This window comes from Microcaecilia unicolor, chromosome 1 (assembly GCF_901765095.1).
Source record: "Microcaecilia unicolor chromosome 1, aMicUni1.1, whole genome shotgun sequence".
NCBI lineage: Eukaryota > Metazoa > Chordata > Amphibia > Gymnophiona > Siphonopidae > Microcaecilia > Microcaecilia unicolor.
In genome coordinates, this window is record NC_044031.1 from 270,944,739 (window position 1) to 270,961,805 (window position 17,067).

Consider the following 17,067-nt stretch of genomic DNA (forward strand, 5'->3'; position numbering starts at 1 on the left):
TGAAAATATAAGTGATGAAATAAAAATGCTACCAATAATAAAGGACGACAACGTGGATATAGCAGCTCATAAGTGTGTAAGCTTTTTGTTTTGAGTGTACGCAGAACAACGGCTGCGGGAGGAAGAGGAAACATAGATTAACCTAAGTGGCTTCAACGTTTTGATGTCATGCTGTCTCCTGTTCGCAATCAAACCTCCTTGCAAATTGCAATCAATAGATGGCGATCTCAGAATGAGGCTTGGAACACATACAGTGCAAGAGACGGCAGTCGCATTCGCGCATGGGCTTACGTCAGTACTTCCGGGAGAGATCCCGCGCGCGAGCCACTGAATGAGTAAAGGAATAAGCCAAGCGGGTAAGAGCGGGCTTGTTGGTGATACTGAACTTCTTGTAAACCTGCCGCACATTCTGTCCAGCTTTGAACGTCTAATGTACACTTACCGTGAGACTATCCAGTTCCTCTGCCCCGGACAAGCACCGCAGTACTATCCCACTATGGTACTGCTTTCTCCTTCGTTCTTCTACAACCCAACAGTATTTAATATACGTCGCGGCACTATCTTCCACACACATTGTTGTCTTCCAGCACCCTTTCCTCACGCTGGCCTAGTCTCCTATCTCACACTACATCACTCATGACAGCTATGACAGTATCTCGCCCTGTCCCACTTCTCCCCTTGTGTTATCCAAACTGTATACACAATGTAGGTCGGTACCATCCTTTCACATATTCAGACCACATCTCTGTTATCACTAATTTGCATCTATGATATCTTATTTCCTATATTATCCTGGTTTTGCTTGGATTAAATGGGCTTCTGTAACACTTTGTTGCCCATGGGGTGGGGTGGGGTGGGGTTGGGGGGCTTCAGAAATCCAGTCAGGCTGTGGGGGGGGGGAGTGAGGGTATGTGTGGAGGAGTTTCAGGGGCAGAATATGTGATATTGGATTTCAGGGTATGAGTGAGTGTGTGGGAGTGGGGAAACATGTGGGTCTGTAGGGGGGTATCTGGATTGCAAGACTGGTGCTCATACCACTAGGCCACTTCTCCACTATTATCTAAGATAATAGGAATGTTTGGGGAGGGGTAGTGGGGACTGTTAGTCCCTATCACGTTTTTTCCAATTTCAAGTATGGTCAGCCCCCTAGCAGGCAACCCGCAGCTTTTTTGTTGGCGCATTCAGTGGTAGCTATGCCACTACATGTGATCCCATGTTAATATATTGGCATGAATCGCACATATAGTGTGACAGTGCCAGTCATCCTTTTCTCCTATACAAGATCAGATTATACATGCATCTCCCCCTGCTATCTTAACATATACGTGCCATTCTTTGTAATTGTTCTGCATATATACACAGTGGTGCTATGCCTTCCCTCATACCATCTCACATATTCTGCCAGAGGCTTTCATCTAGTGCTCCTGAACAGCAAGAGATTTTGGTTTATCTTGATATGCCATCTGGAGTTCATGAGTGATATGAAGATGTGGATAAAAATATTGATTATGGCTCAGTCCATTGACTCATCAAGCAGGTCCCAGGCTGGATCTTCTGCTCCCTGGGTTGACTGTGGAGGCAGAGTTCACAGGTCGTGGGGGAAGAGAATCCGAGTCATCGCTCAAAGATGGCACTTAATGACAGATTTTAAGGCCCATGGCTGCACAGTTCTGGAAAGAGCCCTTTTGCATGCATCCTTGACCCAGGACTAGACTAGTGGGAGCTGGAGAAAAAAAAGGGGAGGGGGGAAAATACCGGGTACTAGCAAATGAAGGCTTAATGTTGGCAGGATCTTAAACCTTTATCCCATTGTAGCTGGAGGCACTGAAGAGCGGGCAGAAAACACTGTGTCTAAAATAAAACAGATGTACTGGATTGACATAAAGTTTCTAAGCCATATTCTTCCACTTAGTATGAAATAGTCTGTGTTCAAATAAGATAATGAATTCTAGAATAATGTGAATGTACTGCAGATAAATAGTTGCACAATTTGTTGTTCATGGGTTTGTTTGTTTGTTTTTTTTCTTTTAGCTAAAGATGTCTACAAATACAGATCCCTTTTATGTAAAGTTTGTGAAGTCTTCAGAAAATACTGAATTCTTTTTTAAAGCACTTGAGGTAAGACCTTATGCTGTCAGCTGTATTGTAAGAGCTCATTGCTCTGTTTCTCTGATCTAATTATAAAGGACACATGTTGGAAGAGTCAGTGGGGGATGTGTAAAGATAAGCCAAATCACTGCCCTACCATTGGGGCACTCTTGGTGTTCACTTGTGGGGGATAGCAGAACGAAACTTTTCATGACGGTGGGCCTTTGCTCAAGGTCTGCTAAATCCCATTCCCCTCAGCAGGAAAATTACATCAGAAGGGGCAAGATCTGGCAGGCTATGAGCGTGCACATTGCTTAATGGCCCTCTGCACTGCCTTCACTTTGACGATGCAGGTTTGGCTGAGTTAGCTCAGGTGTAGGATGGAGGTAGGGTGCTAAGGGCAGTGGTGGCAGGAGAAAGGGAAGAGGGAGGGAGATGCTGGACACCTTGAGGAGGAGGAACAGTAGGGAAAGAGATATTTGCTGGACATTGGGGGGGAGATTGAACACTGGGAAGGGGAGATGCCCTCCCCATCCTTCCCGGGTCTCCAGCATCTCCTCTTGCCCTCCCCATCCTTCCCGGGTCTCCAGCATCTCCTCTTGCCCTCCCCATGCTTCCCGGGTCTCCAGCATCTCCTCTTGCCCTCCCCATCCTTCCCGGGTCTCCAGCATCTCCTCTTGCCCTCCCCATCCTTCCCGGGTCTCCAGCATCTCGTCTTGCCATCCCCGTCCTCCCCGGGTCTCCAGCATTTTCTTTTACCCTCTCGGTCCTCCTCAGGCCTCCAGCAAGACGGGGTTAAGGGTACTGTTTTGGATCGGTTTATTTCTTATTTTGAAGGATGTTTTATGACTGTGAGAGTCAATGGACGCAGTTCCACTGTGTACCCATTTGCCTATGGGTATCCCTTAAGCATCAGCTTTGTCAGCGCTCTTGTTTACTCTGACTCCTCTGTGCTGAGGGCCTTGAATGTATCTTATAGGCTATATGCTGATGACATGCAATTTTATTTTTTGTTTGATAGTACCTTTGGCCATGTTTTGGAGAGGTTGAATGATTAGAAAAAAAAAAGTCTCTGAATGGATGTCTGAATAGATTGTCTTTGAATGTGCTTAAGAAGCAGAATATTTTATGTATTTTTATTAGGATTTATTTACCACCTTTATGAAGGAATTCAGTCAAGGCAGTGTACAGCAAGAACAACTGAAACATGATCTATAGACAATTACAGCAGTAAAAATATTCAAACAAATTATAATGTAGCATAGTATGCTGCATTATAATGTCAACACAATAAAACATTTTGATAGCATAGGGTGTAAGCAAAGATGAAATGTAGGATAGATAAGATAGGAGTAAGAAAATAAGGGTCTAATTTTGAAAAAGTTACAAGTGAGATCAGAAAGGTGCTTGAATATTATCTTAGCTAGGGTAGGAGTGGATAAACATATACTGCTATAGTATTTGCAGCTAATGTAATTCTTTGTGTATATGTGACTAGCAAGTTAGTTACTCCTTTCATTAAAGGCGTGGTTGAAGAGCCAAGCTTTCACCTGCTTCCTGAAGTAGAGATAGTCTTGTGTTAAGCAAAACCTTTCAGGGAGTGCATTCCAGAGTGTGGGGGTTACTCCAGAGAAGGTTGATTGTGGGTATTGCTTCATGTGGTGTCCTTTGGAGAGGGTGTGGTTAGGGATTCTCCTTGGGAGGACCTTAGCGACCTTGATGGTGTGTAGAGGGAGATCTTGTTCCTCAAGTACTCTAGGCCATTTTCTTTAAGGGCTTTCGAGGTTAGACATAGAGTTTTAAATTTGGCCCTGTATTGTACTGACAGCCAGTGATGTTTTTGCAAAAATGGTATGATGTGGTCACATCACTTACAACCTTCTATTAGTCTTGCTGCAGCATTCTGAATCAATTGGCGCTGATGCAGACCCTTTGTAGTCAGACCAGTGTAGAGTGCATTACAGTAATCCAGTCAATGTTATCATGGCATGCAGAACTGAGACAAGGCTTGTGAGGAGACAGGCAGCGTAGTTGTCGTGAGTGATAGAAGCTGTTCTTGTGTTAAGAGGAATGTTGATCCTTCTCTAACACCTTTTAGTTTTATTTATTTATTTAATGCATCTGTATCCCACATTTTCCCACCTATTTGCAGGCTCAGTGTGGCTTACAATACATTGTGAATGATGGAAATACAATTTGTTAAAGTACGATTATGAGTTACATTGTGAAGAGTTATGGGAAGACAAAGTCAAAACATCATTTGGGGAATAGAACAATGGAATGTAACAATGGGGAAATGATAGGGCGAAAAACAATAGCAAGAGAACATTAGGGTATACAATTTTATCTGTGGGTAGAGTTTTAAGTGTGGTGAAAATATGGGGGGAGAGAATTCAGAAGAGAGTGTGTATTGATGCATTTCTATTAGTGTGTATGGACTTCATGTGTTTTAATCCTTGCAATAAATTTTCTCAAAGAGATGAGTTTTCAATAGTTTGCGGAAGTCGGTTAGTTCGTAGATTGTTCTCAGGTTGCGTGGTAATGTATTCCAGAATTGCGTGCTCATATAAGAGAAGGTTGAAGCATGCAGTACTTTGTATTTTATGCCTTTGCACTTAGGGAAGTGGAGATCGAGGAAAGTTCGGGATGATCTTTTAGCGTTTCTGGGTGGCAGGTCTGTTAAATCAGACATGTATGCAGGGGCTTCACCGTGAATGATTTTGTGAACTAAGGTGCATACTTTAAAGGTGATACGTTCCTTGAGTGGGAGCCAGTGTAGTTTCTCACGTAAGTTGTATGTCAGGATCAGATAATTCTACTGCAAGCTAAAAGTTTAGGGATTGCTTTGGATAGACAGCTTACAATGCAGGATCAGATTACTGCAGTGATAAAATCATTTTTTATCAGATAAATTTATTAAGTAAAATAAAGCCAATGATCTCCCCATACCACCAGAGATGTCACAACAATTGTACAGAGTTTACTGTTTTCTAAAATTGATTTATTGCAATGCATTATATCTGGGGATTGCTCACACCCATCTGAAAACTTTACAGTTGATTCAAAATTCTGCTGTGAGGCCAGTGACTTGGGTGCCTGAGGAGCAACATATTAGTCCTTTGTTACAAAGACTGCATTGATTACCAGCACTGATTTGGATTTTATTTAAAGTTTTGGTGTTAATTCATGGTGTGTTTTTTTTTTTTAATACCGTGAGTTGCTTTATTATCTGTTTCAATCTTTGCAGCTGTATCTATCAGCTTGCGAAGCTGTAGAGATCTGATGGGTTTGGGGGGAGAACTGCTTTGTGTGCCGCTACTGTATAGAATACATCGTGCTGATACAAGGGAAGCATCGTTTTTTGGTTGTAGGTCCTCTGTATTAGAATAAACTGCCTGTTGCTTTGAGGCATTTACGTGAGATTACAGCCTTTTGGAAACGACTCATCACATTTTTTATGCAGGCCTGTGGTGTATAAATGCAGAATTTATTTTAATTTGCTGGCAGTTGGTTTATTGGCATGTCTAGTAGGATATTTTGGTTTATATTTGTTGTATTAATATGAATGTTTTTATTGTACTGCTTAGGTTAGAAGCAGATAATAAATGACTAAATGCTTTTTTTAAAATAATACTTACCAATTTTATAGGACTACTGGACATATGCAGTGCTGTTCAGTGGTGATAAGTATTCAGGTACAGTATGTCCTTACTCCAGAGAGTTTACAATCTAAGGGGGTCTTTTACTAAGCCTCAATAGAAATCAGCTGGTGGTAAATGCCAAGGTGCCCGTAGGAATATAATGGGTGTCTTGGCGTTTACCAGCAGCTGATTTCTACCACGAACTAAAAATGCTACTATAGCTTAGTGAAAGACCCCCTAAGTGTGTATCTAAAGCAGTGGGAGATAATGACAAGTGGAGAGCTGGGAGTCTGAGACAGAAGCAGGATTCAGATTTTGATTTCCTTGAGTCTCGGTGCACTCCGCTAACCAATAGGCTACTTCATAGCCTCTATGCTTTAGAAGGCACCATTTGTTGTAATCAACAGGACAAGAAAAGAATTTGGATTTTTGTTGTCATGTAGTGCAGTTCTTTTCAACCCAGTCTTTGGGGCACACCCAGCCAGTCAGATTTTCAGGGTATCCATAATGAATATGCATAAGATAGATTTGCATGCCATGTCTCTTTTCTTAAGTATGCTAAAACCCAGCTCTTTATCAAACATCTCATATTAGTATCGCTCTTCATGAGCACAGGTACCAATAATCATCACTCAGCACCTCAGCAGCAACTTGTTGCACATAGAGAGCTCACTATGATTTGCTGACATCGTCATTATTCCATCAATTTCTAACTTTAATTTTTTGCAATTTTATCTTTTTTTAATCAAAACTTTTAAATATCAAAACTTCTTAAAATGTTGCTATGAAAAGCACTTATCTTTCAAAAATGTAAGCCGCTATAAGGACCCCAGCAAATATGGTCCATGTTTTGCCTCCACTGCATCAAGACTTGGTCCTCATAAAGCTTCTGTCTTGTAATACTTCACCCTAAGTGATGATTATTGGTACCTGCTGAGAAGTTGTGTACTTTTAAATTGCCTTATCATTTGAAGGTGCCTCCTGTCTTACACATATGCACTGTGAATATCCTGAAAACTTATCTCATTTCTATTTGCTGAGTCTGGAGATTGTGCCAATAAGGTTGATGCAGAAAATTGGAATCAAGTTGAGCAGCCTATAGTACTCCGCACACGGACCATGGAATCTCCTAATAACTCTGAAAGCAATTGCCATGATGTCTGTTTTCTTCTGTGTTGGTGATATTAGTCTTTTTTTGTTTGTTTTATATTTTATTTATTGAATTTACGATTTATTACAAGTACAAAACTTGAAATAGAAAAAGATGATTATAAGTCAAAATACAGAAAGAAAATAAAGTATTACATATTTAGTTTGAAATATTGATCTATTCACTCATCTTTAGTCCACAATTTGGAGGCATTACTCAATACTCAAGGCAACTTAAAACATAATATACGTATTAACCTATATCAGGAAAAAAAGGCGGCTGAGAGGAAGTCCCAGGAGTAGTATACTTATTACGGAGTTGAAGTTGTTATGGGCCTTGGCTGTATCATAGAAGACTTAGCCAGCTTAGCCTCCAAAAAAGAATTTAATTGTTTTGATTCAAAGAAAACATATTTAATGGAATTTAACTTTAGGACACATTTACAGGGAAAGTTCAACCAAAATAAAGCGCCTAATTGCTTTGCTTTCGGACGCAATTTAAGGAACTCTTGTCTTTTGTGTTGTCTTAGAGACATCCGGATACATTCTTATTTTACAATCCAGGAAATTTTGATTTTTATGAAGAAAATATTGTTTAAGTATCCAGTCTCTGTCGAGCTGTAATATGAAAGTTACTTTAAGCTTTGCTGTTGTCAATCCCACTTTGTCGTCTAATTCATATCTAAAGTTTCTACGAGAGCATGTTCTGAAACATCTAGTCTCTCACCATGTTGTAATTCTTTCTTTACAAAAGATGGTATATAATAGATTTTAGATACTGGGGGATGAGACTGTTCAGGAATTTGCAAGACCTCTGTTAGATATTTGTTAAAAGTTAACAGAGGTGAGATAGAGATTTGCTGTGGAAAATTTATTAACCTAAGGGTATTTGAACGTTGAAAGTTTTCCAAAATTTCAATTTTATTTTGCAGGAAAAGATTTTCTTTTATAAGATTAACTTGAATCTGTTGACAATGTTGTATTGTCTTGCAATTAGTTTCAATTTCTTTACCCATTGTTTCTAATTTTGTATCCAATGTTGGTATTTTTTCAGACACAGAGTTAAATTGTTGATTTAAAGATATGAACTTTTGAGAGAAAGGAGCTTCAAGACCGATCAAGGCTTCCCATATATTGTCCAAAGTTATTTTTTCCGGTTTATGAGGCAAAAAGGACTTAATTCTGTAGTGGAATTCACCGCTGGCTGTTTTAATAGATAAAAGATTTCCCCCAAGATCACTTCCTCCTTGTCCTGCTCCTGCCGTTTGCACCGCGGGGAGAGTCAGAGTCTCTGGCCTTGAGTCTGAGCCCGTGCCCAGAGACCCCGTCGATTCCTGTGCGTCCGGCATCTCCTGAGCCGCTCTTGAGGTCAGCGGCGGCATAGGAGGTGGAGTTCTCGCATCGGGACTAAACGATGTCTCATCTTCAGGTCGGAAGAGTGGCAAACCTCTCACCAAACTCTTCGACAATGAAGTAGAACCTGACAAGAAGCGGTCCATCGTCCCCACCCCAGGCAGGACTGGTGTAGCGGGACTGGCACGTCTGCCTCTCCTTTTTGGCATTTTAATCTAGGTAACAGCGTTTTTCAGTTTTTAAGGGAGAGGTGAACCCGGAGCAACTTCTTACACTTCTCACTCGGTCGCCATCTTGCCTCTGATATTAGTCTTATTTTGAGATTGAATTTCATGACAAATGTGAAATGGAAAGGAAATACGATTATCTGAAGTTAATGGATGCAAGAGGAGTGAGTTTGCTATGACATAAAGGTTGGCAGTGAGAAATGGCCAAAGAAACTGACCTTTCAAGGTGGCCTGTGACAAGTTTCTCTTTCACCCAGATAATAGCAACATTGATTGGGGCATATGGCCTCCCAGACATCCTCCTTTCTCATGGTGTTGATTTGACAAAGTTCCTCATGAGAGACTCCTGAGAAAATTAGAGTCATGGGATAGGAGGCAATGTCCTTTTGTGGATCAGGAATTGGTTATTGGACAGAAAACAGAGGGTAGGGTTACATGGCTATTTCTCTAAATGAAGGAGGCTGAATAGTTGAGTGCCGCAGGAATCTGTACTGGGACCAGTGCTATTTAGCATATTTATAAATGATCTGGAAATCGGAATGACAAGTGAGGTGGTTAAATTTGCAAATAACACAAAACTATTGAAGGTTGTTAAATCACATGCAGACTGAAAAATTTCAGGAAGACCTTAGGAAAGTGGAAGACTGAGCATTCAAATGGCAGATGAAATTTAATGTAGAAAAATGCAAAATGATGCACATTGAGAAGAATAATCAAATCATACTTACCTAGGATCCACCTTTGGGTTCAGCATCCAAGAAAAAGATCTAGATGTCTTTGTAGACAATGTTCTGAAATCTTCTGCCCTGTGTGCAGTGGCGGCCAAAAAAGCAAACATGATGCTAGGATTATTTTGGAAAGGGATGCCAAATAAGACCAAGAATACTATATTGCCTCGTATCGCTCCATGGTGCAACGTCACCTTGAATATTGCATTCAATTCTGATCGCCTTATCTCAAAAAAGATACAGCAGAATTAGAAAAGCTTCAAAGAAGAGTGACCAAAATGATAAAGGGGATGGGACGCCTCTCACATGAGGAAAGGCTAAAGAAGTTAGGGCTCTTCAGATTGGAAAAGAGACGGCTGAGGAGAGATATGATTGAGATCTACAAAATCCTGATTGGTGTAAAATGAGTAGAAGTGAATCAGTTTTTCACTCTTAAAAAGTGCAAAGACTAGGGGCCACGCAATGAAGTTACATGGGAATACTTTTAAAACAAATGGGAGGAAATATTTTTTCACTCATAGTTAAGCTCTGGAACTCGTTGGTGGAGGATGGTAACAATGGTTAGCATATATGAGTTAAAAAAAAGGTTTGGATAAGTTCCTGGAGGAAAGTCCATAATCTGCTGTTGAGGCAGACATGGGGAAGCCACTGCTTGTCCTGGGATTGGTAGCATGGAATGTTGCTGTCATCTGGATTTTCTGCCAGGTATTTGTGACCTGGATTGGCCACTGTTGGAAACAGGATACTGGGCTAGATGGACCGTTGGTCTGACCCAATATGGCTATTCTTATGTTCTTAGTAACTGGTGGCCAGACTGATGGGACGCCTTGGTTCCAGGACCCTGGCATTGAAATCTGCATGTAAAGGAAATGCTGCAGCAGAGCTGACCCCATCAAAGGTAACAGCTGTTCTTGTTTCTGTTTTGTGGAGGGCTGTGGAGTTGATACACCAAACATTTGACTCCAGCACAAACTCCCCTATTTTTCTACAGTCTGACTGTGACTCCTATTGATATTAATCTTTAAAGTTTTTTGTTCTGGATCTAAACTACTGATAAATATATAACTTATAAAATAATAAATGAATTATATAATGCATACTTTTATTTTGAAGCTGAAGTCGCTGTTAACAGATTGCTTCTGACTCCACATACCTAGAATCTACAGAAACAAGTGGTTTCTGCCATCAGCAGCAAGAAACCAAAGAAGGTAAGAACTTTTATGCAGACAATTGTTATAGCTTTCTCCTTGGTCTTACAAACTCAAAATTTCTCCCAGGATTTCTGAACCCTGAATTCTGAACTTGTGAAAGGATTCCTGCAGGTGTATAAAAAACAACCACCAAATATGGATGTACTAGCTCACTCCATTTGTGACCAGGCTGAGAACGTCACCTTTGCTGCCCTGTTGTACCTATATCTAGATTTGTATGCAAAGCTGCAAAAAATATGTCAGCAGTGGGGGCAAGTTGGTTTTGAGTGACGTGTTTTCACAGGTATATTCTTTGGCAGATGGCATTAGGATATGGATGCTGGAAATGAAACAGAAGTTTCTGGTGACAAAGGAAAATGTTCCAGGGTGACAGAGAGAGCCTGGAAACAAACAATGCAAATCTAGAGACTCTTTTAAAGCAATGCATAGAGAAGATCCCTTTGTAACTCAGGTTTTTGTCTCCAAGAGAACACATGAGAAGTGTCTCTTCTGATAGCTCTGAAGTACCGATGGCAACATCCCTTTGCCCTCTCTTTTTAGGGAAGCTACAATGGGCGTGCACGCTTGGGACCAGAGCGATTTTCCCCGAGGTAGATCCTCCATCTACATCACAGGGTCAAGTTTCTGGAGCTAACACTCAAGTGGGGAGCGATCATCGTGTCCTCGACGGATGCGAGTTAAATGAGGCAAAGGCCACCTCACTATAAAACAATCAGGGACTTAAATAACCCAGCGGAATGGTACCTGATTTATTCATCAAGTTAACTCATAGTGTTTTATACAGTTTTGGAGATTTCTTATTTCTCTATATTTGCTTGTCCTTTGGAGTCGGGATTAGTTGGGATTATATGGTTTTGTAAGGCTGTAATATGTTTAAGACGGGCTATTTTATTTGGCGACCTCTCTCTGTTAGCTTTATTGAGACCATTGTGGCATGCCTACTGGTGCCTAGGGTAATGGGAGATGGGAGGGGGAACTGGGGTATAGAAGGGGTTATGTTACAGTGGGGGATTAATTGAGCTGTTACCGAGAAGCATTGTGGTCCTGGGAGCATGTGACAGTGTATCAATTGGATTTTTTATTGTGCTATTTCTTTTTCTTTGAATGTGTTTAGTGAACTGTATGTCACTCAGTGTGTGAGGTCTTAATACATCCATTAAGCGCAAATTACTGTATAAGTAGGCGAAACGGTCGAGGGCTGATATTTTATTTATATAAGAGACCCATCTGCTTAAAAAATATGAATATTGGCTTAATAACAGTTATTATTCACAGAATTATCTTGCCTCTAATTATATTTGCCCTAAGACAGCAAGTGTAGGCATTCTCTTAAGAAAGGAACATCCTTAACAGGTATACAAAAGTATTTTTAATAAAGAGGGCTGGCATATTTTACTCACCATAGACTTGAGAGGGGCTGTGTACACTTTGTTGAATGTATAGGCTCCCAATCGAGTACAGGGTGAATTTTTTTTGAACAGCTATCCTCCTTGTTGACCAGACATGTAGAGGGTGAGTTGCTGATTGGTGGAGACTTTAACCTAACCCTGCAATCGATAACAGTTATTACAGTTTCTTATGCTATAACTGATAAGCAAATACTTCAGAGATTTGTTACTCAGTGGGGTGTAGTCGACTTATGGAGAGTTACACATGGGACAGAAAGGGATTGCACTTATTATTACTCTGCAGTATATGACTCGCACTCTCGTATAGACTTGTGGATGGTGGATACCTTGGTTTACTTGCGAGCCCATCTAGCAAATATTCATGTGTGCACATGGTCAGATCATGTCCCTATCACATTCAGTTTTGGGGGGATGGAGGTATTTACCCCCTCCCTCCCTCAGTGGATGGAAATTTCCCAGTAATTTATTGGATGAGCCAACTTACATTCAACAGATTGAGTAAGAGCTGCAGGAATTTCTTAGCTTTAATGATACTCCCGAGATATCTCCAGGTGTGCTGTGGGAAAGTTTGAAGGTGGTCTTGTGGGGGAAAATTATTTCTTTACAAACTTATATTATTAAATCTACTAAACAGCAAGAATCTGACCTTAGGCAACTTATAGAGTATCTGGAGGGTTTAAGAAAGCAACATCAAGCTACCCCCATGCAACTAGCGGCATTACATAAAGCTCGGCTGAAACTCTCTTCCATAGAACTTAATAGTATACAAGAGCAAATGCAGCGTACGTCACAAGAATGTTATGAATTTAATAATAGGGCAAGCCGGTTTATAGCATATAAATTAAAACGAGCAATTTATCGTAATTCTATTAGCTCTTTGGTGACTCATAATGGGCAGCTCTGTACACAGATTGAAGATATCCAGGGGGAATTTTTAGCTTACTACCAGCAGCTTATACACACCTGAGGAGACTCGTCTGTAGAGGATATTCACTCCTTCTTGGAGGGGATCGATTTACCTGCTTTATCGCTCATGGAGCAGGATACAGTGTCGGCCCCTATTACACTCGATGAGATCCTGTGAGTGATTGAGAGCTTACCTAATGGAAAAACACCTGGCCTGGACAGTTATAGCAACCGTTTTTACAAATGTTTTAAGAAAATATTAGCCTCACTTTTGGTCAGAGTTTGTAACTCTATAGTTAATGGTACAACCTTGCCACTTTCTTAGAGATTGATGGGGGACACAGTGCTACTTAAGCCTAATAAAGATCCCCAGAGGTGTGGCTTCTATCAGCCTATTTCACTTCTGGGAACAAATTATAAAATTTTCAGAAAAATATTGGCAAAACGGCTACAAGTGGTACTCCCACGTTTAGTTCATGCTGATCAGGCTGGCTTTGTTCATAATAGACAGACCTTTGATAATACCAGGTTGGCATTGCATCTGATCAGTAGGGACATGATCAAGGTGATCCTGTAGTGCTATTATCACTAGACTAGTAAAAAAAGGCTCCTTTCTCAAACAAATGAAACGGGCGCTAGCAAGGTTATCATGTAAGGCGATTATATATTTTTAAGGGAACTGTTAGGAGAAATGTGCTGTGATGATAAGGAATAATTGGGAAGGGTGTATAATGAGTAATATGCTCCAGGGGTATGAGATGCAGATTGTTTTCTCTATGTATTTTTGTTTTTATCTGTCTTTTGTTGTGATTTTTATTTATAGTAATTTTTTAAAAGATAGAGTACGCAGAAATTGAAAAAGTGTTATTACAAATATAATGGTTGTTTACATTTGCAAGATTTCTTTATAAACAATATTTTCAGTGAAAACTTTGTTTCCTTGTTCAGGACCATCTATGACTTTTACAATTGCATCAGAAGAGTTTCAAACTCGTGAAAATGCTACATATAGTTGCCCATGTGTAAATACTGGTTCTGGGAGGAAAATGCCAACTTTTTCAAATGTTTGTCCTTGTGTTTTGTTAATTGTCATTGAAAAGCCAATTTCACAGGAAATTGTTTTTGACGTAATGTAAATGGGAGGTCAGTGTTAGATGGTGCTAGTTCAATACGTGGGATAAAAACTACTCCCTGCAGTTGACCCAGTGATTACTTGACTAATAATGAAGGTAGGTTTCAAGTCTTTGACTATTAAGCGAGTTCCGTTACATAAACCTCGCTTGGTATTTAAATTCCTGAGTAGGATAATTATGGCTCCAATTTTTAAATGCTGTTTATGGCAAGGTATGTCAGTTGGAGTTTGTTCATGAAGGAACTCTACAGGATATAACTGATGTTCCTCATCTTTGGAGTCATGAATGGAGTCCGAATGTAAATAAGTAACTGTCTCACCTTCTAAAATATTTAGAACGACCTCATCTTGTCTACATGTGCATTTTTTGGGCAAAGAATAGCCTTTTTAGCAAAGTTGAAAACACTATCTGCAGTAATTTTTTCTCCAAAAACAGCATTAACTATATCGCCGTGACAAATGTGCATCTGCGGGGTTTCGATAATATCTTTAAAATCGTCTGGACATGTAAGATTTCCGTCAGCTAAAGTAATAAGCCAGTTGTTGAAATCTGGGTCTACAGAGCAGACATTGTTGTTTAATTTGAGTATTTCAAATTGTTTCCATAGTTTATTTAATGTGAGCTCGATCACCGTGTGGTACCACTGGTAGAGTTTGTCGAAAATCTCCACCAAGGAGAATAACTTTACCGCCAAATGGTTTCTGATTATTCATGATGCCTTTGAGGAGTCTGTCTACAGCAGTAAGTGCTATACTGAGTGCCATAGTTGATTCATCCCAAATATGGATTTTAGCATCTCTAATGAGTGTATCGTTTGATGTTAATCTGATACTTGATGTTGATGTTTCCAATAGAGGCACGGGTAACTTAAACTGTGAATGATAAATTTGTCCTCCTGGAAGGAGATTTGCAGCAATTCCTGTAGAAGCAACAGGTAGTGCAATTCCTCCATCTCCTCGGATGGTGCTCAGGATAGTGTTATACGTATAAGTTTTTCCACTTTCACCAGGACCATCTAGGAAGAAGCACGTGTGGGTTATGTTGTTTGTATTGCAGGCAGAAACTATAGTATGAAATGCTTCTCTTTGTTCATTATTTAGTTTTTCTAGCATTTGTTGAGCTTTACGCTTTTCATCTCCAATGTTGAAGGCAAGTTTAGGATCTTCTATTCTGTGGATGACTGTTGGTAAACCAAAGTGTAAAAGGTTTTTGCCATGTGTAGTCAGAACGGCTTGGATTTTCTGAAGGCACAATTGTTCACAAACGAAGCAATCACCTTGGCAACCATGGATGTGTTGAAAATCTTGTATCATAGTAAGTTTGTATTTTTGGAAAATTTGGAAAGCATTTGATGGTACAGCAAAAACACAAATGTATGCAAAAAGGTGTCTGATTTCCTGTGGCATGTTGCATGTGACTGCATCGTCTAAGGTGTTCTCCCACAGAGCTTCATCGTCAATGAGCCCCATTTTCTTGGCTGCATCTTGAAATGTATTATAAAGAATACGTTCAACTGTTTTTAAGTCTTCAAATGACTTAGCCCCTGGTTGGTGTAGTAGAATTAGCCTTAAACAGTAACGCTCAGGGTCTGCTGAAAAATTAACTGCATACGTTCTCCCAATTGTTTTGTCATGTTGTGCTTTTCTGCGTTTCCACTTTTGTTCTCTTTTGTCGAAAGTATAGTACATAGGAATATCTATGTACAAAATGGTCTTTAGAGGATTCTCTTCTGCATTAAGTTTAAACCACGCTGTTAAGTGGTGTCCCTTGTTCTGGCTGTTTGTTCTGCAGCCTCAGCTTCGTGAGGGTGAAAAACAATGCTTTGTTGATCTGGTAAGTGTACTTCCAGTCTCTGGATAGTATATGATTGGTGATGCATTTCAAAGCTGTTTAATCACCATGCAGCTTCAGGAGAACTAACATATCTAGAGTCAGTAAACGTTTTAATTTCATCATGTTGTAAAGTTTGGTGCTCTGTAATAACCACATTTGCACAATCATGTCCTTTATAGACATATTTAAACTGGTACTTGACACTTTTAATAGATGCAGATACTTCCACGTTTATATGGGAATTGTACTTCAAAAATAAGAAAGGGTTATAAGGGACTACCCAAGTGTTATTAATGAATTTTCCATTTAAGAGTGTACCGACGCCATTATCCCTCCTGCGGTATTTAGGATATCTGTCACAGTTCTCAATACTTTCATTTTGGAATGGTTTTGGCAACTGTTTAGAGCACTTCCCATAAAGCATGCAGGGAAAATTTAAGTTATATGTGTTGTTTGCATATATCGTGTAGTAACTCTTTTAGTTTTAAATGAAACACCCTTGCCAATAAGTGAGGTCGAAACTCTGGTGCCTGACCTTTTTTTTAGATTTTGAGTAATTTCTTCCCATCTTGGGTTGCAGGTCATAGTAATGAACAGATCTGGCTTGCCATATTTGCAAACTATTGCCATAGCATCCTGATAATTTTGATGCATATTTCTTGGGCTGCAGGCAAATGATGGTAAAATAAATGCCTGGCCAGGTGTAAATCCTCCATTTGCAGCTTCATTTGCAAGGTGGTCCATTAACCCACTCTTAACAGTTTTTGATTTTGTCAAATATAATTTAGTCTGTTTGCACTGTTTTAATATATGCATCAACAAAATATTGTTGCGTTAGTTTTCCTGCACTAAGAAAAGGATTGAATTCATCTCTTATTGCCAAACGGTACCCATAGTACTGCATTTGCGTAACTCTTACTCTTGGGTTGTTTGATTTGCAACGGAGGTGCATTATGAATTTTGGTTGTTTAGACAAAGGAATATGTATCCCCCAGCTCTGATCTCCATATGGAAAGAGTAATGGATATACCATTGGTTCTAGATTGGGGTCCAAAAAACTGATTATCTCAGTTTTGTTTTCTTCATTTGGCTTGTTTGATAGTGTAATATCAGATCTCTATGTAAGGGAGGTTCCCCATCTGTATTTTGAAAAATGAAAGCCACCTCATTGGCTCTAGGGGCATTGTATCGTCTTTGATCGTTTTCGCGATCTTGAACAATGGCCATTGAAACTGTTGGAGGTTCTATTCTTCGTCATTGAGCTTCACATATGCGTTCATTTTCTACTTCGTAAAGCATCTTGCATGCGTCTGCAAATGGATTTTCCCGTGCCATAAAATCGCTTAATTGTGTCATTAATGTATGGTTGATGTGTGCATTCGGGGAGAT

General features: G+C 39.9%; 1 protein-coding gene across 4 annotated transcripts in view; it reads left to right on the top strand.

Moving 5' to 3' along the window:
* The first annotated feature begins 305 nt into the window (after window positions 1-305).
* The window catches only part of TOPBP1 (DNA topoisomerase II binding protein 1), a 251,109-nt gene continuing 234,347 nt past the window's right edge, over window positions 306-17,067 (top strand). For all 4 annotated transcript variants that reach the window (XM_030206546.1, XM_030206552.1, XM_030206562.1 and 1 more), the window contains exons 1-2: window positions 306-356; window positions 2,032-2,118. In XM_030206546.1, the coding sequence (XP_030062406.1) occupies window positions 2,038-2,118 (81 nt within the window). In that variant the 5' untranslated portion in view covers window positions 306-356; window positions 2,032-2,037. The remainder of the gene's footprint in view (window positions 357-2,031; window positions 2,119-17,067) is intronic.